Raw genomic sequence first — 23,455 nt, 5'->3', positions numbered from 1 at the left:
AACAATTTACAGAAACAAAACGTGTTTGATTTTGATACTGTAAAATTTATTACATTTGTAAGAAGTTATATACATCTTTAAAAGCAATTTACTAATGACAATGTGCTAATAATAGGACGCTTTATTTTTTATCTTGTTCTCACCAATAGAAGATTTTTTCATAATTATGTAAAAAATTTCTTGCAATAAATTTTATGAAAGAATTATTTATTGCGAAAATATGTAACGTTCATAATTCATATACTGAAAATTATGTGAATTAAAAACATCTCGTTAATTAAATTTCAATAATGTGTAAATAGGTCATAAAACCTCATTTTTCAAGTTAGTTTTACCCGATTTCGTTTTAACGTCAATTTTATCGGAGACTGAATCGCGAGCATATTAAATATTGAGAATAATGAACTGCCATCGAATTTTCGCAAAGAAAATATCGACTTTCGAGTCGATAAAAGTGTCTCTCGTTAAAATTTAATATTGCGAAGCTACATGGCGAGAGCATCGCACTATACAACGAGAAAACTGGTAGCAAGATCCGAGTTGCTCGGAACAGCGGGGAAGCAGGAAATTTCGATTTATCGCCGAGATAGAGAAGGAGCAGGACCCGATCTCTCTTTCGAACGACGTCGGGTCATATTTTCCAGAACGAGCGCGCCGTAAGCTCCGCGGCGACAAGCCGGTATAATAAGATGAGATACGTGGCCTGAAAGTTTTGTGCTTCCACAAGACAGTTCGAAACATACCACGCCTGCAAAAGTGCACCACTGAGAGACTATAACAATCATTTTCCACTGAGTAGAAAGAAAGAAAAAAAAAAGAGAGAGAAGAGAAGATTGACACATATAACATGACGAAAAATTGTAGGTTCGAGAGATATAGGTTCGAGAGGTTGTAAGAAAAAACATCGCCAACGTTCAGTTTTTAGTGCATAGAAGATATTTCGCATAATTTTTACTATCTTCATCTCGTGATCATATCTAGACCGCGTCATGAATAAATATTTTGAAGTACGGCTTTAAAATCATAATCCCTGACGTAACGTTTTTTTAAATATAATTAACACCTTACAAAATATAATCTTCTCAATCTACATGAGATTTCATAAAATTACCTTTATGTGCGTTTGTATGCATATATGATAAATATTAATTTATAATATTTGCTACCTTCTATCGTTATATTAGAAAGAATATTTTGATTCCTTATAGGTATTTATATATAAATTGCTATATTGCTATATTTAATTATATATTGTTATTTTATTACATCTAATTTTCTTATGTGATTGAAAAATTTATCATTTATATATTGTTAATATTATAATTACATAAAAGTTTAAACGCTTTTAAATAAAAATAAAACTATTTTTGATTATATAACATGAATAAGTTGTAGCTAGATATTTTCATTTGCAGTTGTATTGATCTTGGGTTATATGTCAAAGCATATGCTCTTTCATCGATAACTAATGTCGTTTGCGGCTTTGATTACAGTCATCGAGATCAGATGTCAGGAGGGTGTCAAAGAAATAATTTATGATATGAGAATTTCTCTTTTTTCTGAAAGCTCAAGTTATGTAAGAAATCTAATATATACTCATTTAATGTAAAATCAATTCTATAAATATATGTATATGGATGCCCTACAAATAGCAATTTTTAACTTTAACAGTTCTTTGTTACAGTTTCAGCTAATTTCTCTACAGTAGAAATATTGTATTATTTATTTAACATTTTTAATTTTCAATATTACATATTTTTGTATTTTAGCTTTAAATTATAATTTTGTGAAACTAAAATCTACCTGAAATTATCTGAAAAATACAATTTTGTTATTAATTTATTTATATAAATTTTGACACAAAAATTCTTTCATCTTTATTATTTTTAATTCAAAAAGTTATTAATGCTTCTTTTAATTATTTTATTAAAGAAAACTTAAACTCAAATTTATCAAAAACTATGTCATTGAAACAAAAATTTATGTATTATGAACACTATATAGAAATATTTCAGAAATATGATTTGAGCACATTATATTCATTTAATATTTTTAATTTAATTTATTTATTATGACTCTAATCATATTATCAACATATTTTTTTATAATACGATTAATTGTGAGATACAATAACATATTAAAATATTAAAATTAAAATAAAAAAAAAAATAGTAATATGTACAGATAATTAATTTATTAAATAAACTAGGATAATAATTGTTGTTATAGAAAATAGAATAATTAAAACACATTTCAAGAAATTTTCATATAAATTCCTAGATATTTAAAAGTATAATTTTAATTTCGCAATCTTTGTAGAAACTTTGAAATTCAAGCTAGGCTTTTTCACCTCTGATTGTGAATGTAACTCGGCTTAAAATGTCATCATACATTGCGCAAAGTGAATTATGATGTGCATTTTTTTTACACTGAGACACACTGACAATGAAACAACCCTAAAACTATCCCAACGCATCAACATTCTCTGGGTTCACGATAAAATTTTTCCCCGTGCATATGTATAGCTATCGATAAGCCACACGCACGTCGCTTTTATTGCAGGTTCAAGTACTGTGGGTCAACGACTCGCGTTCTCACGACTGATGGCATACACGGTCGACCATTTTTACGTTAGTAAACGCAAACCGTCTATAGAGCTTTATAAGCTATACTTTCCCGTCGTTGTATCCGCGACGTATCGAGATGCTAACTAGGGTAGGACACTTTGTAGAATATTGCTATGCACTAATTAGCGTATATTAGCACTGGGTGTGCGACATCAATCATTCTCTTTCGCTCTTTCTCTCGCGAAACATGCACGACATATGTATGCAATGGGGAAAGAAATATCGCTATCGTGCATTATTATTTAACGTTAAATGTACAACGATGTTTATTCCGTAAATTTTATCTTAACATTGGCGCGACGCTTACGTCAACACGTTATTTCATGCTTTTAATAACTGTGAAAGTTCATCATTAATCTGGTAATAATCCAATCGACGAATCGCTATTAATGCAATACGATCTTTAGAGATAAATTATGATTTCTAATATTAGTTTTATAAATATGTTGCTTCAAGAAAGAGAAAAAAACCTGACATGTTTACAAATTCGATAAAATGCATCGTACACGTTTCTGCAAAATACAAGTGTCCTGTTTTATTTTTAATTTGTATGAATAGTTAGAGCAGAGTAAGCAGATATTCTAAGAATGCTCATAATAAAGCACGTTGCATTTTGAATAGTAGCGCATTGAAATAGCAAAAGAGAGAAATAGAAAGAAAACTGCAAGATATTCAAAAGTTTATTTAAGCTATCTGCTGACTCTGAAATGTCCGGAAGTTTTTGTAAGCTTTGCAAAGCTCCGTGAAAATGATAATGCAAACATTTTTGTGGAGACTTTTGGTATGCATTCGGCTAACAACGGTCGAAAGTTCAGGATTTGCAAGAGTTTTGCAAAGAATAAAGTAGGAAACTGTATCATTATACAAACTTCCGAGTGTAAAAAGCTATGGTTTCTCTATAGCCTCTTTAACAGGAATATGTAAATATTTCTTAAAAGAAATAGGCAGCAAAGTGTATACGATTCAACATTTGCTAAAAATTTGCATAGAATTAATAATTTGCGTACACTAATTATGAAGTCTTTCAAAGTCTCTTTGACGTATGTATCTTTTAAATAGCTAAAGAATACTTATTATATTTTTGCAAATTTGCTTAACTTCCCTTCATGAAACATTTCTAAATTAAGAAATCCTATCAACTTAAATTAAGACACGTGTAAACTGTTTGTGTAAAGCTTTTGTCTACTTTTTATGGCATTCTTGGAATCTTGCATAAAACCTTTTTGGCCCCTTCAGCAGTCCTTTCGTGAGAATCTGGAAATCTCTTGAAATGTTTGCCAAGCGTAAATCTGTTAAACCACGGGTGCGTTTCCAGAAGATTAAGTTTGCTTGATCCCATAATATCGTGAGATCCAACACGAAACACCTTCGCTAAGAATGACTATCTCGCAGCGTCTTACCCAATTAGCATGTTTTAGTCCGCTTAGAACAGTGAAGAGAAAGTTTCAAAGATTACGAACATGCGGACAGAGACTTTATATATAAATATAAAAGAACTTATAAATTGTATAAAAACAAAAATCTTTGTGACACGTAAATTATGCACAGTGTGTATATTTCTAGAAATCTTATATTTGATCTATAAAGTTCCCGCAAAAATCTGACCACAACTTATAACATTTGATTTTTTAAACCTTAGATATTTTTATAATTAAGCTTCAAGCTACAAAATTTGGTAAAAAATAATCTAATTATATTTACATTATGAATATATAAAACTGATAAAAATACAATTTTATCTATATATATCCTTCTTACAATTTATAAAAATTCATAAAAATTCATAAAAATTTCTTAACATTTTCCTTTATTTATATTTCGTGAACTATTAATGCTATAATATTTTCTATAAAAATCCCAATTTTGATTATATACTTGAATAAAGAATTAAAAAGACATGGAACGAGCGTTATTGTTGCTGACATTAATATCGACGAATGTACAACAAACAAATATATTCGGAAACCAAGAAAATACGTCACAGATATTTTCCAATTTGTCCCAAATTAGATATTAATTTGATTAATCTTCAAACCTGTGCTATTGTTAAGTTCAGACGCTGCAAATCAAAAATAGGTTCTATTTTCGTGATAGGATGAAAACGTAATAGTGGTATAAAATATAGTTTTGTCAATCTTTGTGCAACATCAGAAATCGAACCCATCGAAATTATAGCGATTTTAATATCTGCCTTGCTAAACTTTTAACATTCCGGCACTTTTGCTTGTCCACTTCGGCCCATTTTGACCTCGCTACTTTTCCCTTGGTGGTGCTCGCCTTTTATCATTTTGCACCCGAAGCGATGGTAATTGCTTGAATTTCCGAGGCCCTCTAGCGCGACTGAAGATCGCCGAGCTAGGCATCGTGAGCGGAGACAAGCGTTTAATTTACCTGGACCAAGTTCGCGCGCCAAGTCCTTGTCGCAGTCCGTGGCGCCGAATGAAATTGCGAAAGTTGTTCGTCTAGAACGACAATGGCGCAAACGAGGTGTGAAGCGAGGCTATGAAATATAACGGCACGACGACGACGACAACGATGACAACGACGACAATGACAACGATGACGACATTCCAACCTGCCCTCAGAGGCCTCTCGACGACTTTTTACACCGTGCGTCCGTGTAATATATGTATTTCAATGATCAATATATGTCCCGCGACATTCCTCATGTATGAGAGATCGATATATGTATACATCGATGTATATTTGAAAGGAGCAACTCTTTACCTGTGGGACGCGCGAACACCATCGCTGACAGCATCGGCCGACTTGGGCCGAGTTATGAATTATGCATGCGATAAATTTGCGTCGCACGCATGCAAGCGCGCCGGTGTAATTCCATTAGCTGTACCGTTTTATCGCCCGATACCGTGGATTCAATTGAGTAACTCCTTTCACGCCGCCAAGTACCATTCCATTATTTCCTACGACCGCCCTGCGCCACGACAGTGTCGAAGGGTGTGTGGTACGTGTGTGATCCCGATATTTCTCGCGCACGATAAATGTCGTGTGGCATGTTAACTAGTTCATTAACGTCTACAATTAATTTTTTTTAGTACAAATACGGTTATCCCATTAATAAGTGACATGATGAAAAATAAACAAATTATTTATCATTAAAGTTCTAGAAAGGCACAAACAATGATTTCTCAGTTATCCAATTTTTTAACTAAAAATCATAAATAATAATATGTACATACACATACACAAAAGAATATAGAAAATATATTTCACTATGTAAAGTTAACATTTTATTTTTATAAATTTATATATAAACACCAGAGATTTGCCTCTTTTGTAAACGTGTTCTTTATGAGTTTTAAAATTAGTTTTAACAGTTACGAACACAAAACCGAAAATAAACAATTGTAGCATTATTTTAGCTTTTGGAGAGAAGTTTTGCGTGATTTAAAATTATTGACGTCACTGTTCTTTTTTTTGTTTTTTTTTGACAGAATTAGTAATAAGAAAGATAATTATATTCTCTTTGTATGAAGAGATTTATTTTAATAAAATCAATGAAACTAGATTATAAATAACAAAGGTTCATTTTTTCATAACTTTTCATAATTATTTTTTAATTAATTAGGTTGTCTTACGCTTCAATTATTTCAATATTGTTTATAATATTAATATTATTTTTAATTACTTAATGGAAGATTTTCATTATATATTTATTAATAATAAAAAAATGTATTTGAAAAAAAGCGATTTATGTGTTTGTTCATTATATTTAATTATATAACACATCAAAAAGAAAATAAATCTTCCATACTCTTTGTCATTATTAAGAGAGAGGAGAGTCATATTTTTAATTAAAATTAGTATTTGGTTAAAAGACACATAACAATTACTCACACAAGCAGAATTATGTAAACAAATTTTATAACATATTTATAGTTTTTTATTTGTTTAATACACAACATATTTTGTATTATATAATACAAAAAATAACATTATTTATATTTTTTTCTTGATTAATAAATAATGTGATATGTAATCATGTAATAATTATATAATTACATGCAAAACGCCCAAATTAGAAAAATATTACAAAGAAAATACAGAAATAATAAGGTACATACATTTGAAAAAATTTTTAAATATTATAGAATATACTTTATAAAATTAAAAATAATAAAATCAAAGTATAAAATGTGACTCATTATATTTTTTTAAACAACATGGTCTTTAGTGAGCACATCTATTCTACTATTCTAAATAACATAAAGAAAATAAATGCCATAAATGTACGTTAAATTTGTTCAGTGAATTTTCTCGTGTTTATACATATATATTTTTTATAGTTGATGTTGATAATAATTTATGTGTGTCCTTTACATAATATGAGGTGTTATCTCATTATCTTCATTTGTGTCATAATTTAACCGTCTCTTTCGTTTTTTATAAGACGATTCATTAATCATTCTAATTAATTGACGAAACGATAAGAACTATGTACATACTTATATTTCTTCCGTCGCTTTATATAACAAGCACCATAATCGGCTTTCTAGCATTATGTAACATATTAAATATCAGTAGCAATTAAATAACGTTGTAAAAATATAGAATTTAAAATAATTGAGGATTTTTATTATTTATTTGATATGTGTCAAAGTGTGTGTGTGTATGTGTGTTATCAAAGTAATATGTTATTCATTTTTATTTATTTTGGCGCAAATAAATGCATAATAATAATATCCACATTTGTCACACATATTAAATTATATTGTAAATCTTGTAATATGAAATGTTTGAATTAGTTGTTATATGTTATTCATATTAACTTAATAAGTAAATAATTGAATATTCTCTGTCAACGTTGTAAATTTAATCTTTTACATTATTTCATTTAAAGTCCTATTTGAATTGTTTAACCTCAATTTCAGCCTACAATCTATTTTACAATATATATATTACATATCCTAATTAAGTAATTATATAAATACGCATACATTAATAATATTAATTTCTTTAAACATTTCTAATAAGTTGCAACTATTATATTCTCTTCATTCTTTATCTCTTTATTTTATGAGAATTTTGTATTTTGATGAACTTGTTAGATGGTTATTAATTTTAATAACTTCTTCCTGCTATTGAATATTTAGTATTTTCGTTATTATATTTGTTTTCATTAATCGGAAGTACTTTTATCTTTATTTAATGACAATGAAAAGATATACGAAGCAATTTAACTAACTTATGTGAAATTTCTCTTCTTATATAGAGTATATTAAAAACTTCATGCACAGAAAATTTCTCCTTCAATTCAATTAAATATACTTATATTATTAATTTAATTATTTTATAAAAGAGAAGATTTTTTTTATTATTTCAGAAGAAATTGTAGCTTTCGCACAAACGAAAAATTCTTGTTTTTACGTATATATCAAATTTATCATTATTTATAAGTTTTATTTTAATATGTATGTATAAATAAATGTTCCCACGAAAAAGGATATACTTTATGCGATATTATATGTCGTATTACATGTCTTTCTCTTTTATGTCGTAATTCTCATTTCTAGATGTTCATCTATCATAAAAAAAATTTAAATTATAAATCATCTTCTATTTTCAATTTACATTGACCGTACATAGTAAAGGAATTGTAGGGGTATCACAGGCAAACAGCAAACAATCGACTTCCTCTGCGTTTACGAAGCGCAAACATGAGCTATAAATCTCTACATTTCTTTCCCCTACTCCTCTTTCTCTCGCTCTCTCTTGCTTTTTGACTAGAACAGCAGTCGTAAATCTCTCTTCCTTTTCGAACAGCAAATGTCGCGTTGCAATTAACGTAATTAAACTGAATCTTAATTTTCGTGGACGATAGTAAATGGGATTTTATCTGCGTCGTGAAATACCGCTTCGCTGCTTCATATATGTAGATATATGTAGATATACGTATCTTTTTTTTATACTAAGAAACCCTATTTTTTTATTTTTATCTTATCATCATTATTATATTTTTGTATTAATTATATTTTTTTGTTAATATTAATATTGCAAATAATTATATAATAGATAACAATAATAATTCGTAAATAAGAGACAATCTAATAATAAACAATATTTTACAACGATAAATTTATCGTTTTGATATCACAAGAAGGTCAGTAGTAAATTTTTTCCGTTTATTTATATGTGAGTATGCAATAAAAGAGATAATTAATCGTCAATAAGAGACGATATAATTATAAACAATATTTTGCAACGATAAATTATCGTTTTGATATCAAGAAGGTCAGTAGTAAATTTTTTCCGTTTATTTATATTTGAGTATGCAATAGAAGAGATAATGTATCTAATTATAATTTTAATCATATACAAACTCTTATTTTAAAGCTGCTGCTTTAGCATGTTTAGAATTTTCAAAGATCTATTACAGCTGTTAGGAAAAAGGAAACAATATTAGTCGAGCATACGATAACGTTTTTAATTATTAATAAACACTTAAGATCTTGAAATTGTGCGCAAACATGGATGCATTAATAACTATTCCAAGATATAGTCTCGTTTCTCCTTTATAATCCGAAGTACTTCTTCACGATTTCCCTATGGTCACCTAATGTCGCGAATGCACGGCACGGATCATCTTCTTTTCTCATCGCAAGCAAGTAGGCGAGATCATGCAAGATGATTATAAAATAGCAGAGTAATTAAAAGTTACCTTCTGTGCACATGAAGAGTATGGCAGCAATCGAGAGGCTCGCTTGCCATCTCAGAGCCATTTCCGTAACTATTTCTTCGGCTTGCACTTGGATACTAAAATGATTCACATTCTCCACCCGTGATTGCTACTATCACCATCCACTCACTGACATGACACACCAGGCGTCGTCTTATCACTCGTCTCTTTCCGACCCTTGCACGCTAATTAACACACACAGTTCACAGTCGCGTCCGAACGTTTCCGAAGGAAAACGAAATGAAGGCTGATAGGATTTATTCGAGATTAATTTCGAAATATCAATTAAAAAGGCAAATGAATTATCATGACGGTTGACAGTTTTATCAAATCCGGTCCGTCGCGCATTCATACGTTGGTCATCCACAAAGTGATATCTCCTATATGATGGTTACGTAGACGATAACACGCGCGGAAATGATTATTACAAAATTTCCGACGGGCGGCGTGCCAGGTATCCTATGAAACTTTTTATCTATATCGTCGGCTAAAGTCTTCGCTCTTCGTCGCGTTTCTTTACGCGACTCGATAGAGTTTGAATCTTCTCGGATTCCGAGAGAAACCCGTAAACTGTCGTTGCAGTCGCTGAGGAACTCACTCGTTTCACGACTACACTTACGAAGATTTGGAAAATTTCCCCTTCGCGATCGTCGAGCAGTCCTTTCACAGGACGGTTCCAGTTTCCGTCGCGCGAACGCGCGAGGTCCTCATCGCCGCGCGGAGAATCCTGAGAATCAAAAATTGCCGTGGATTCGTAAGATACATAATCAGAACTGTTTCGAGATACTTTTCGATCGAAGCGATGAAATCCTGGGCGATCGACGCTGGCGCGTCGGATCTCCTTTGGAACAATCGATCTATCGCGCGCCACCAGTCAGCTCCAGAATTAATCCTAAACGCAATCTCTTCCTCGCCCTCGCTCCGTCGAAATTGTTCGAATGAGCGATTTAGTCGCAGGGAGGTTCTTCGTTCATCGCATAACCGCATCCATTTATCAATCCTTTTTTTATATCAAATCACTTTTTAATAATTCATGAATTGAAAAACGTTTCTCGGATTTTGCAGCCTCTTAGACTCCTTTTTATTTCCCAGCCTCTCGCAATTCCGCCTCTTTCCGTCGTCTCCGACTTTACGTTTCGATAAACAACTTGGAACTCCAACCGCCGCTTTCCATGTCGATGGTATGGCCTCGCGAGCTGTTACACGCGGCGCTATTTTAAGAAATCGTCACGGCGATCGTTCGCGTACGCGACATTGTATATAGCATAACGACACGCACGCACGTCTTGTTTCGGTGGCAGATTTACCCTGACTGGGGAGATTCTCGGCCGTGGGAGCATGCGCGTTTCCGATCCACCCCCTGTGACGATGGAAGCGCGCAGAGGGTCTGCGAATGCACACGCACACACGTAAAGATCCAACACCGACGCACATATACTCTCCCTCTCATTCCATGAGGAAGTACGTCGACACACAAACATTCGTCCAGAGGGTGTACACACACTCATACAATTATATATGTATATGCGTGTGTGTAAAGGAAACCTCTCCCTTTCTCTCTTCCTCTTCTTCCTCATCATTTCCCACCCTCTCTCTCTCTCTCTCTATCTCTCTCTCTCTCTCTCTCTCTCTCTTTCTCTCTCCTCACCCTTTCTTCTTATCCTCAGGACGTACGAGACTGTGTGTCACGGACAGAAACTGTGGCAAGGCGTGCAAGGAGTGCAGAATCAAGGTATGAAATCTACGGTACTCTTAGAGATATTGTGATGGGCTTAAAGATTTACTCGCGTCTCCACGTACTTGTCAATCCAATATCACGAATATGATCTTTGACTGTCAGGTTTCTAGATTTCTCTTTCCCAGAGAAAATATTAATTTATAATTACCTAAGCAAAAAGTTAGATCAAAATTATGATGTGTAACAATAATTTTTAATATAATAATAATCATTTCAGTGAGAGTAAATATTCATCTTATTATTCAAAAAAATATATTTTTTATGTTTGTCAATTTTTACTTTTTTGTAATTTTTTCACGTTTTATTCATGTTGTTGTGAAATATTCACAAACAATAAGATCTGAAACTATCTTGATTCAGGAATACGATTCTCCTGGAATGTAAGTAGAACTCTCGCAAAACGACTAGTTCGACTAAAGGTAAAAGGAATACGAATTATAAAGGAACGCGTAACGTGAAGAAAACGTACTAGGAATACCATAAAAGTTTCGAAGTGTACTTAAAAAGCCATGCGCGATACGTGCAGATCCTATCGCAGATCATGAAGACACAAATGTTAGTAGATATATAAAAATATATATTTTTTTAATTTTCTTTTTCGTTATATACATTGTATATAATTGACTGTAATACATATTTCATTCTATTATTATCAAGCAAACATTGTTGTTTCATAATTTAGTATTTCATGTTTTATGCATGCAATATATAAAATTAATATGATAATTTAAGGAAGGCGCATATTATAATTATAACTACTGGATAATTATATATTATTACATAATTGAATTAAACCCTTAGAGCATTGTAATATTTTTTAAATTAAATAAAATTAATACTTAATCAATATAAATTTGATTTTGTCAAAATTAGAAGTAATTTTCATTTTGTAATTTTCAAAATTCAGTTTTGTTAGTACGTTACATATGAATTGCTTGCTTTTATTACATGTTCTAAACAAAGCCTTACGTAATCAACGAAATGTGCTGGACAATGAAATATCACTAATGGAATGTCTATTCTGCAAAATTCATAATGCTATATATACATACAAGAGTAGTGAAATTAATCATACTATCAAGGATCCAATTGATACGGGCAGGTACGTCAGTCGCAAAGTATGTCAACAGTACATGAACTTTTTGCATGAAAGTGTTATTGGTAATTTTGAAAATTGCTCGTATTTTTATTTCACTGACTATATCGACCCGAGTTGTGACGGGCGTTATTTTTGCGTGGTAAAGTAATGCTAGAAAAAAACCAGCGTAAATTTTTATTACAGAAAGGTATATGTAATGGATATGTGATTCAAATTAACAAGTTGATTTTTAAAACATTTTATTTTAGATATTAATAAATTTGTGCATATGTCTATAATGTCTATATGTAAGAATTAATAGTCGTTTAAGTAACAAGTTTTTATTTTATTATTAAATTTTATAAAAATGAAAGAGTATGTTGTCGATATATATAATAATGCAAAGGTTTAATCCTATTTAAAAAATTGTGAGTGAAAGATACAACTAAATATATTGTTGGAACTATGTATATTTATTTTTACCACATTTTTACTATATTTTTTAAATTTGTATTTAAATAAAAACACAATAAAATTGAAATTTGCAACAATTGTACGAATAACATATCAGCGGACAAATTTCTCGTTTTACTCATTGAGTAAAAATACAGAATTATTGTCTAAATGCTAAAGTGCAAATTCAACATTTGTTTATGTGGAACGTGCACCCGATTTACGCGTAAATTTGCCGCGATTCAAAACTTTTAACCGGTTTACTGCGTCGCGACAAAATGGAAGTAAATATTGCGGGAGATTTTCCTACCCCCGTTATTCGACGCGACTTAACACGGCCAAACTGGGGGAGGGAGGAGAGGGAAACGAGAGGAGGAACCATACATTGAAAATACTCCATCGTTTGATTTACGTTTGTATGTATCATCGCTTTTAAGCTGCCAGCAGTAATCAGCCGAACACAGGCCACCATTTCCCTCGATAACGCTTTTTCACGGTGGAAACGCGGTAAAACTTTTACTTCCGTTCGACGCAGATGGAAATTCTGTCATTCTGAGTCCCGTGTGTAACAAACGTTAGCATTCCCAACTGTCGACAGATTTTTATGCCGTTTGTAAGATACGTAAACATGTGTCTTTAATACTATTAATACATTTGTAGATTTATGCACATGTTTTAAATTATAATTTTAAAAAATTTAATATTTTATTTGTAAGTTTTTAACTAAATAAAATGAATATAGTGTACATGTAATATGTGAAAAAACATGACTGCTTACTTACAAAAATATAAATTTATTTCTCTCTTTCTTTCTTTCTATTGCTGTCTTTCTATTTATTAACATAGATTTTCAAATAAAATTAATATTCTAAATTTCTGTTGCTGATTTTATCATGAATATCCGAAAATTTATTAACAATAAGAGTCTAAAAAGTCTGTTACCGATTTACGCATTCATTATGCATTATGCATCATCTCAAACATGCGATAAATTAAAATAAGTAATAAATTTTCTTGTTACCTTGGTCATACATAAATAACAATATAGAATATAAAAATATTATAAATTTGTATTTTTTCATTTGAAGATTTTTTACTCAATTAATAAGTAAAAAAGAGAAAGAAAGAGATAAAATTTGGTACTGAGAAAGTTCAACTACGTAGTGGATCACCCGTTTTTCGTTTTTAGTATGTCTTGTTTATAGCTCGATTTTCCAGTCCATCGCAATAAATCGTGTTCAGGATGGTGCATAATACATAATGAATGCGTATAGATCGGCAACATTTCTGGACCCTTAATAAATATTCGGACATTCATGATAAAGTTAGTAACGGAAGTCTAGAATATTAATTCAGGTCTTTATTTTACATGTCGTCACGGATACTTGATGTTCTGAATAAATCAATTGTGCAATATTGACGCGTGTCAATGATTGGAATGTAGAGATAAATCAGCATATAGTAACATATAGTAATACATATCTTGACACGAGTAAGTGTATGTAGTGACATTGGTTGTCAAAGTAAAATACAGTAAAGTACACTAACATTATTAATCTTGTAAAATAAATACTCTACGATATATATTTTCTTGCTATTTTCGTCAAACATTATGTCAGTTTAAATCAAACAAACTAGTTACATAATAAAGACAATCTCAAGTAATTGCGATTTATATATATAGTCTTTAATTATAAATAAAAATATATCTATAGTGATGGAGACTAAATTATATTAAAATTATTCAGGATAAACATGATTAATGCAACATAGATCAAGAGTATAACTTTACTGTAATTCAATCTCATCACTATGCATATGTTTTTATTTATCTGTATGAAACGTGCACGCTTTAACAATCGCAATTTGTTTTCTAGTGTCTCAAAAATATTACAAGCAAAAAATAATGTTAATCCTTTAATAAAACAACACAACGTTAACGATTATTCTAAATTTCTTCTCAAACACCATTTATAAAGTGATATATATTTTATTTAGCTCGACATGCGCTAATGAAGAAAGCGTACGTAATCAAAGCGAGATTTATATCGGGGGCCATTTGGCGAGCGAATCGACGCCCTCAATTTGCCGTCATTATCGGTAAATAATTAAACGTTTGCACACTGCGAGGGTTGACGCATAGCGCGACCGCGCGGCTGGCAGGCATATTTTCGTTCGTTGGCTGGTCGTTTGCGTTGGTCATAAAGGAAGGACAGAGTGCGCGTCCCATTAATCTCTCTCTCTCTCTCTCTCTCTCTCTCTCTCTTTCTCTCTCTCATCAGATTGTGTGCGCTCGCCGCGAATTCAATTCGTGAAGACGGCCGCGACGCGATACGCATCGCGACGTATATCGGATACGAGCTTATTTCACCGGCGCTGAGCGCGCGAAGGCGTAACCGCCACGCAGGTAAACGTGTGCTCGAAAAATGAATTTAAAAAAAGAAAAAAAAAAAAAAAGAATGTGTCCCGCCTCGCCCGATGACGTACAGACCTTCCATCCTCCACCTCCGCCTCCGCCTCGGCAGGGTTATAAATAACGTCTCGCGTGACGGGCCCGTACCTTGGCTAGCGGGACCATTCATCAGCCGCGCCTCGCACGTGAACGCTCTGATAACGACTCGACTCGGCGTGGCGCGATCGTTTTACCTGAAAGACATGCCGATCGACGAATATCCGTCTGCCGTCGCCACGCGACGCGATTCCGCGCGCGATCTTTCAACGCTCAGGTCATTTGGTGCGGTTCTGCCGATAGCGCGAGACTAGGTAAACCAGGTTCCTCGCCGTTAAGATAGCGGTGCGAATGTGTTTCCGTTACATCCCCGGGAGATGAATGATGACGATCACTCCCGAAGATTTTGCTCTTGACTACATTTCTTCGTCATTACGTCATCGTGATCCTTCTCTTTGATCATGATCAACTCAATTTTTCTTTTTTCTTCTTAATCTCTCGATCGAAAAATTGTGATTAATTTGATAATTAAGTTGATAATATATATAATTTCAGTTTTTCTATTAAATAATTGTCTCTCATTCAGGATATTAGAATACATGATACGAGAACATTTAAAGTTTCAAATCTAGCTTTTATATTACAATTTTTATTTAAGAAAGATTTATTACTTATGTGCTGTATGTATCTAGAAAAGTGTTTTAATTAATTATTTTATTTAAAAATAATGATTTGTAGCACGTTATTTGTACGAAAATTACGAAATTACAAAAAAAATTGATTGTGTCTGACTTACACAAACACTAATATGATAAGGAAAAATATATTAAACATAAAAGTAACAGATTAAAAAAAATTGTTGCAAAAATTTAGTAATACCTTATAATTATCGTGATAAGTAATTATTTATAGATTTTATGTATTATCTCTTTTTGTGTTGACAAAAGACAAAGTGTTAAACGTTCTAAACTACTATAGAAGACACTGACTCTGATAGTATTACCGTTGAAATGTAGCGACGCACGTAATTCGATTTCGCGTCTAAAGCTAATCAGGGCTCTTAGACTTCGTATAGTCGACGACTGATCGAGTCGCATACAATATATGTGCACACAATACGATATACATACAGAAACATAGTAACCAATTTACTTTAGTAATCTGATATAATTAAGGATCATATCCCCTACATGAGCTTTCAATCACAGAGATCCGATTAGATTTGTTAAATCATATAAAAAGTTAATTCAATAAGTTTTGCTGAAAATATAAGATGTTGGTTCGATATCCAAATTTAAATTTAGAAAAAGGTAACAAATTTAAGAAAAGATAAGAAAATAAAAAACGATATGGAATAAGGAAAAATATTACGTAACAAAAATGCTAAGTAGAATATTCGATTTATTCTTTAATAAATAAGAAATTGTAATAAATCTCATCTATATACATATATATATAGAGTATACTGCTCATATATATATATATATATATATATATATATATATATATATATGAGAAATAACTTATAAAAATGTAAAATCACTTTATGTTTTGATAAATCTCAAGTAAGTTAATAAAATTTTTAAAATATTTGAGAATTGATGCAAAAATATTGAATGTAAAAAATATATAAGAAATTTAAAAAAAATATTTTTGTCGCATGAAGAGAAAGCAATTTCAAAATTGATTTATGGAATACATAGACGGCTCGTCAAGTGTCCAAAAGAATCTATATTTATAAAAATTTCGTTAAAAATTATTAAAAATTTATATTAAACATTTTTTTTTTGACAAAAGGATATAGATTTATTTTCTAGAATATTCATATGAAAACGCCTTTTATAACGGCATATTCCTAGTCCTTTAACGCTCTTGAAAATTATTCCACGAGGCGTGAGTAATCGGACGCAGTAACGAAGTCGTTACACCCCCGAAACGCCGCTCAGCCGTCGTAATCGTTCGGCTGATTCATTCGCTGCGGGAGCACCCGCTAATTTCGCATCGTACCACGAACGCGGCTACGACGATTATACCCTTTAAAAACGAGATTAAAAAACTCGAGGAAAAAAGATATAAAATTCTACCTCGCGGAACTCCACACCTCGCAGATAAACTCGAGCGATAGTTGTTTATGTCGGCATGTATGTTAGTATGTGTGCGTCGGGCCAAGTTAAAGGGTAGACTTGGTATGCTCACGACATCGGCTAAACGGCGTACGTACTCAAAGGGTGATGTATAAAGCTTGTCTCTAGCTCAAGTAAACCGACCTCCTTTTTTCGCGAAACACGACTGTAACACGCTAAGATTTCCGATATTTCGAAATTGAAGCTGATAACGTACGCTCGATGGACGTGGCGCGCAGGACTGTTCTCCTTTGCTTATTCACGTGTTGTCTTATCGGCGCGCAGTTGAGTCAATGGCTTTTCCGCGAAATTGAAAACATCAGCAGGAGCGGAAAAATACGTCACGCGCCGCGATAAACGATTCCGCGCTCTGGGGATGTTTATACTCGCTTATTTTGCCAGACTCCCTCGGTGTTGCGCGAGACCGATATCCCGAGATGAATTTTAAGCGAAGCATTTATGCATTAACCGTATTCACACCGGTTTAGAATATCGATGCTTTTAAATGGAATACTGTGAAACTCGTGTATTGATAAAAAAAGTTTCATGTATTGATAAAGATCAAATATTTGCTCAAATAGGTAACTATTTCAATGGGCTGAATATACCTTTGTTGGATAAAATATTCTTTTCTGTGATATATAGTATTTCTTTTCAATCGGAAAAATTGTCAACAATGTGAAAATAAAGCGATCGGTGAGGACTATGCAAGATATATTACACAAAAAATATGCTATCAAATTAAGCTCTCTTAAGCTGGTAGGACCAAATCAGCAAAATCAAATGGGACCTAATGGTTTATTTAGTACTTATTTTGTACTATTTTGTATCGCCAAAAATAATTGTGTACCCCATGCCAATTCAGAAAAAATCGTGGCGCTGCTAACTTAATATTAAGCTAGCAGGACCAAAAGAAAAAATTAAAAAAATAAATAAAACAAAACAGATACAATTAGTATACTGAATTTGTACTAATTTGTACCACCGAAAATAAATTTGTACCCCGTGCCAATTAAAAAAAATTGTGGACCTGCTAACTTAATATTCAACCATCGTAATAAAAACCATTAAAAAATGAAAAATAAAAATGGATCTGATTAGTACTGAATTTGTACTAATTTGATTTTGTTGATTTGGTCCTGCCAGCTTAAGAGAGCTAATTTGTATATTATTATACGTTTAATCTGAAAATGATTGGAAAATTACATTTACATGCAAATCGGAGGAAATCTGAAAACGTATGATGCTAAGTATGTTTAATTTTTATGATTTTCATCATATCTAGTATCTAGTTGCGATTCTTATTTCGAATATATCATAGCAATACTTCTCGCGATTTCCATTTAATATTATTAACTATTAATTTTATTATTTTATTACGGGCGGTACATATTTCTCTAATAATAATCTTTAAATATACCTTAGATGCTTTTTCGCGGATTGAGATGATGTAATATATTAATCATTTTCAGATTGAGATAATACGAATCGCAGGATCGAATGATGAAGCGAAAAATTGTAATACACTTATTTATTAATAAAATTAATTTGAAACTCGAGAACGAAAGTTGTTGTAAGTAAAACTAGTTTTACAAAAGAATCAGATAGATCGTATATCGAAAGCTACTGACAATGAGGTTTAAAAACTTTATTGATATAAACGACATATGTATGTCGAATACGTACTTGTTAACTCTCGAGCGTTGGCTGAACGATAATAATTTTTTCGTCTCTCTGCTTTCTGCGCGACGCGGCGGTCCTTTCCCCCACTATGTCCTATGCCGTGTCTTCCTACGTCACGCATACCAAGGATACAAACAAGGACGCGTCACTATTTTTTACAAAGGATATTCGGCATACCTACGTATATTATTTTATAGGCATAAGGAATTTGTTATCTTACATCGTCACACAGTGTTCGGCGCTCGACCTTTACAGACGTAGCGCGCTGTTGCTCTTGTCATATGTACGGCGACATTCGAAGGAATAGGTATGCGTACTTCGTATATACCGTATTATTCTTTAAAATACGATTAGCTAATGATAATCTTTATAATTAACAATTGTTAACATAATTGATTAACTCTTATGATTAACTACACGTAAGAATATCAGCTCTCTTAAGCTAGCAGGACCAAATCAGCAAAATCAAATGGGACCTAATGGATTATTTAGTACTTATTTTGTACTATTTTGTCCTATATGATTATGTTTATTATTATTCAAAATTTTGTTCTGTCTTTCTAAATTAGAATCCAACTTTTTACGCAACTCATATTGGCTGGCTTAACTATATTAGTCTTCTAACCACAGCGTTTTAATTTCATTTTATACATTAACGACTGAAGAGACGCAAATAAGCGTCGAAACCATTAATTTAATAAATACGACCTACATGTTATTGTCATTATGTGAATGATTAATAAACTGACTATTCATCTACAGTTTAGCTCGTAATAGGCTATTGAATATTCCTTTAATTTGAAGTTTATACTAACGAGATTTCTTTCTATTTTTAATTTCCATTAACAGGTCTCTCACTAATTACAGGACACCCTCTTTGTGTATATCAATACATATATTATATACACATATGTATATTATGTATTAATATTATGTACATGTATATTGTGTATCTTTTTTAAATAACCGATCTGGAAATTTTATTTGTCTTTCTCAATCTAGTTTGGTTATCGCAATACATATTACTAAATTTTATTGTATAATATTCACATTTTAGCGAACACGAAATTGAAATGTTTCATTGCTTGTAGGGTATTTTGACTAAGTTGCCTGCGTACTTTAGACTAAGTCTATAAACTAAACAGTCAAGTTTGCAAGATTATGGTCGGAACATGCGATCCTCGTAGGTTAGCCGTGGGTGCAGACTTAAGTAGAGATCTTGCTTGAATCGAAAATTTTGACACTCCCGTTAAGATGAGGTAGTTATGTACAGTGCTTGAATTTGCGGCAATGTTAAACATAGTTTTGCATTACGTCGGAAATTAAATTGCGAATTCTCATATTTATACAAATTTAATTTAACATCTTGATAAATATTATAAATTACGCTCTTTCTTCGGAATTTTGTATAAAGTGAAAAAATAAAACATTTGACTTTTTCACTAAGTATATATAAAAAATGTGAAAAAATAATTCTTAAATACATAATTTAGAAAATAAAATTGTTTAAATTTATGGAACATATATTTTTAACAGTAAATTTCTTTTCCAAAGTTTTAGAACTTTTATGTATGTTATAATGGTATAGTGTTTTAAAATAATATTTTTTTTAATTTTTCAATAAATGTTATTTCATTTTTGTTATGCTCTGAAAAATGTGCATTTCGAAATACTTAAGAATTGACATTAATATAATTTAATATTAATGCAATTAATACGTTAGATTGATATAAAGAAATCTAGGCTACTAACAATAAGAATAAATTTTTTTAATATGACCTGGCAATATTTTTACAAAAGTTATGTTTTAATTATTATTTAGTTATAATTACAATTAATTTTAATGCTCAGTTAGTTATAATAGTGTTTCTTAATTGCCAAAACTTTTATATATAATTAGAGTTTAAATTTAGATAAGAGGTAATATAATCGAGATTCGCGATATGCTTGTTACATACAATATATCAATTTTTAAAAATTTTCTAAATTATAATCATAGATTTGAGATAGAACAAATAGTGTTTGTAAATATTCCTATTTTATATTTCTAATATCTTGTTTATCTCTGCAGAATAAATGTGTTTTTTTTATATCAAACCCCATTGGAATTGAGGCAATTAAAATTTCATCAAAAACTAGGGTGTCGTATGATTAAAAAATATGAAATTTCGATTATTTCGAACATAGAAAATACTTAAGATATATCGTCAAAATCAGTTGATCGTCAATGTTAAGGAATATCAACCTGAGGTTATTGTTCCGTACTTAGGACAATAGCCTTTGGTTGATATTCTCTTTTGCTTAGTTGAGCGAACGGAGCGAGAAGAGAGATAGAATTTCGCGGTTACAATGACCCGCTTGTTACCAAAGTTACGACACGATAGATTTATTCCGCGTATGTCAATTCGCAAGTTCACGGGAAAACGTAGCTCCTACAGTGTGATTCCATCAAAGGGCTGCTTATTTAAGAGAAGTTGCTTCCCGTGGTGAATTCCACCGTTACGATTCATGCTGGTTTGACCGGGCACTCACTTGACCGGATCACGGTTCAAAATGTTACGCGGGTATTCAGCTTGTTAACCAATCAGGAGAACTCGCTGAGTAGTTTGCTTCGCTTTCTGCGTGGATTCGGCTCTTTAGCTGAGAATCGATCTTTTGTACCTTTGTATAGCTGTATTATACTTGTTCATTGTGCGGTTGCGTTATATTGACATTGTGAAAGGAAAGTTAGAAAAACTTTTTCTTGATTCTTTAATCAACTTATTCACGTAAATATATTATGTTTTTTTATAATATATGTAATAACTTCTTTCTTTCTGTTAATAATACTCGATTGCTTTGGAAATTTAATAAATGCTTGGAAAACTTACTAGTAACTTGTCAGACCATTTTCTGTTCTCTAAGCATATTGAAAGAAAGCAATAACGTTCCAGTTGTGTAATACAGGAAAAATTAAAAGCAATTACAGATAGAAATAAGGTTTCCATTTAAAAGATATTAAATGATAATTTAGGTATTCTTATTTATATTTTATCACAAATTCAATTTAAATCTTTCTATTACTGAATATTATAATAATAATTTTTATGATAAAATTTATATACATAATTTTATTATAATTATAGTAGAATAAAAAAATAATACTTTTGACATTATACATAATTATTAATAAATATTATTTATAAATATATTTTTTTATGTTTTTTACTGTATTATTTTTTTATTAATAATAAACAAAAGACAGTGATATTAAAATCAAAAACAAAATAGTAATAATCTTTACTATCTTTACTATCAATATTATCATTTTATATTATAATTATTATTTTTGAACTAGAATTGAAAAACAAAAATAAATAATTTATAATAATAATGTTTTTTTTTATTATTTTAGTTTTGTTCAAATAACGAATTTAGTCTAAAAGCATTAAGATAAAAATAATAAAATAATCTTTTATTATTTTTTGTTACCTTTAGAATCTTAAATTTGCTTTTTTGCGAGAATGCCTTTGAAATACAAATATTTTTAATATATTTACACATTTAGTTTATCTTTTCATTTCGTGGATCTTGTTTTGTGCGTTAAAGTGCAGCAAAATACTTAATTAGTAGCGAAAGAGGGAAACGCAAGCGAGAAAAGCACAGCATAAATAAAACGAGGAGAAAATTGTTACGCGATGACAGTCAAACCCCCGTCTGCATACGTTCCTATTTTAATTTTGCTACGTAATTACTCGTACGACGTATACATTTCAACGTCGTGCGGCAACGTAAATCCTGGACGGTTTTAAGGGTTTCAGTGGCACGGTAATTTTCAGTTAGCCTGCGGCTTGTGGCTTGCGGCGATGAGGCGAGTACTTAATGGGGCTGGCTCAAGGCACAGCAGGGCAAACATTCTTGCGCCGGGATGATGGCCAACTTTGCGAACTTGCGTGTATAAGTGTGCTCCGCCGCTGCTCGTATTTCGGATGATACTTTTCCGCCTCCAGAAATTCTTGCGGTACCTACGTACTGACAAAATAAATGCTGCTTCGCACATTTGTATCTTTCTATAAACATTTAGCTGTGCGTTGTACAAATAAAATTGCTTTCCAGTGGCTGTAATATGTAACGTAGAATTCCGACGAGAGCACTAACGAATATAATCAATTTGCGTAAATACAGCTAAATTTAATCATCCACATGGAATTATTATTTTACATTACATCGAACAAGTCATAATACGGCAAAAACGTTTGTTATCAAATAGGTCGAACCTGTAACAAAAATTACAAGTCACAAAATAATATAGTAACATATATATAAATTATTTTTAGAGAGAAAGATAAAGATAGAGAATACGTAAAAGATAAAATTTATTAGGCAACGATATTAGAAATGCTACTCAATCCTGAGAGAGATAATATATTATAAATTTCTGTTTTTTTTTTTTAATAAAAAGTTAAATTAACCATGAAGAATAACGTATAATAAGGTTAAAAATAATTGAATAATTTTTTATGTGTCGACACAACCTTTATTAAATTGTCTATAATTAACACAAATTTACATAATCCTACTATATAATCATTTAGTAGGTCAAATCATGTTATATTCTATTGTTAAAT

General features: G+C 31.3%; 1 protein-coding gene across 2 annotated transcripts in view; it reads right to left on the bottom strand.

Annotated features, from left to right (window-relative positions):
- The window catches only part of LOC140676063 (zwei Ig domain protein zig-8), a 51,311-nt gene extending 40,664 nt beyond the window's left edge, over nucleotides 1–10,647 (bottom strand). For both annotated transcript variants that reach the window (XM_072910720.1, XM_072910721.1), the window contains exon 1: nucleotides 9,307–10,647. In XM_072910720.1, the coding sequence (XP_072766821.1) occupies nucleotides 9,307–9,367 (61 nt within the window). In that variant the 5' untranslated portion in view covers nucleotides 9,368–10,647. The remainder of the gene's footprint in view (nucleotides 1–9,306) is intronic.
- Between the last annotated feature and the right edge of the window lie 12,808 nt (nucleotides 10,648–23,455).

The sequence above is a fragment of the Anoplolepis gracilipes genome, chromosome 2 (genome assembly GCF_047496725.1).
Source record: "Anoplolepis gracilipes chromosome 2, ASM4749672v1, whole genome shotgun sequence".
Taxonomy (NCBI): domain Eukaryota; kingdom Metazoa; phylum Arthropoda; class Insecta; order Hymenoptera; family Formicidae; genus Anoplolepis; species Anoplolepis gracilipes.
The sequence above is the reverse complement of the archived record's forward strand: the minus strand, read 5'-3'. Positions and strand labels throughout refer to the sequence as shown.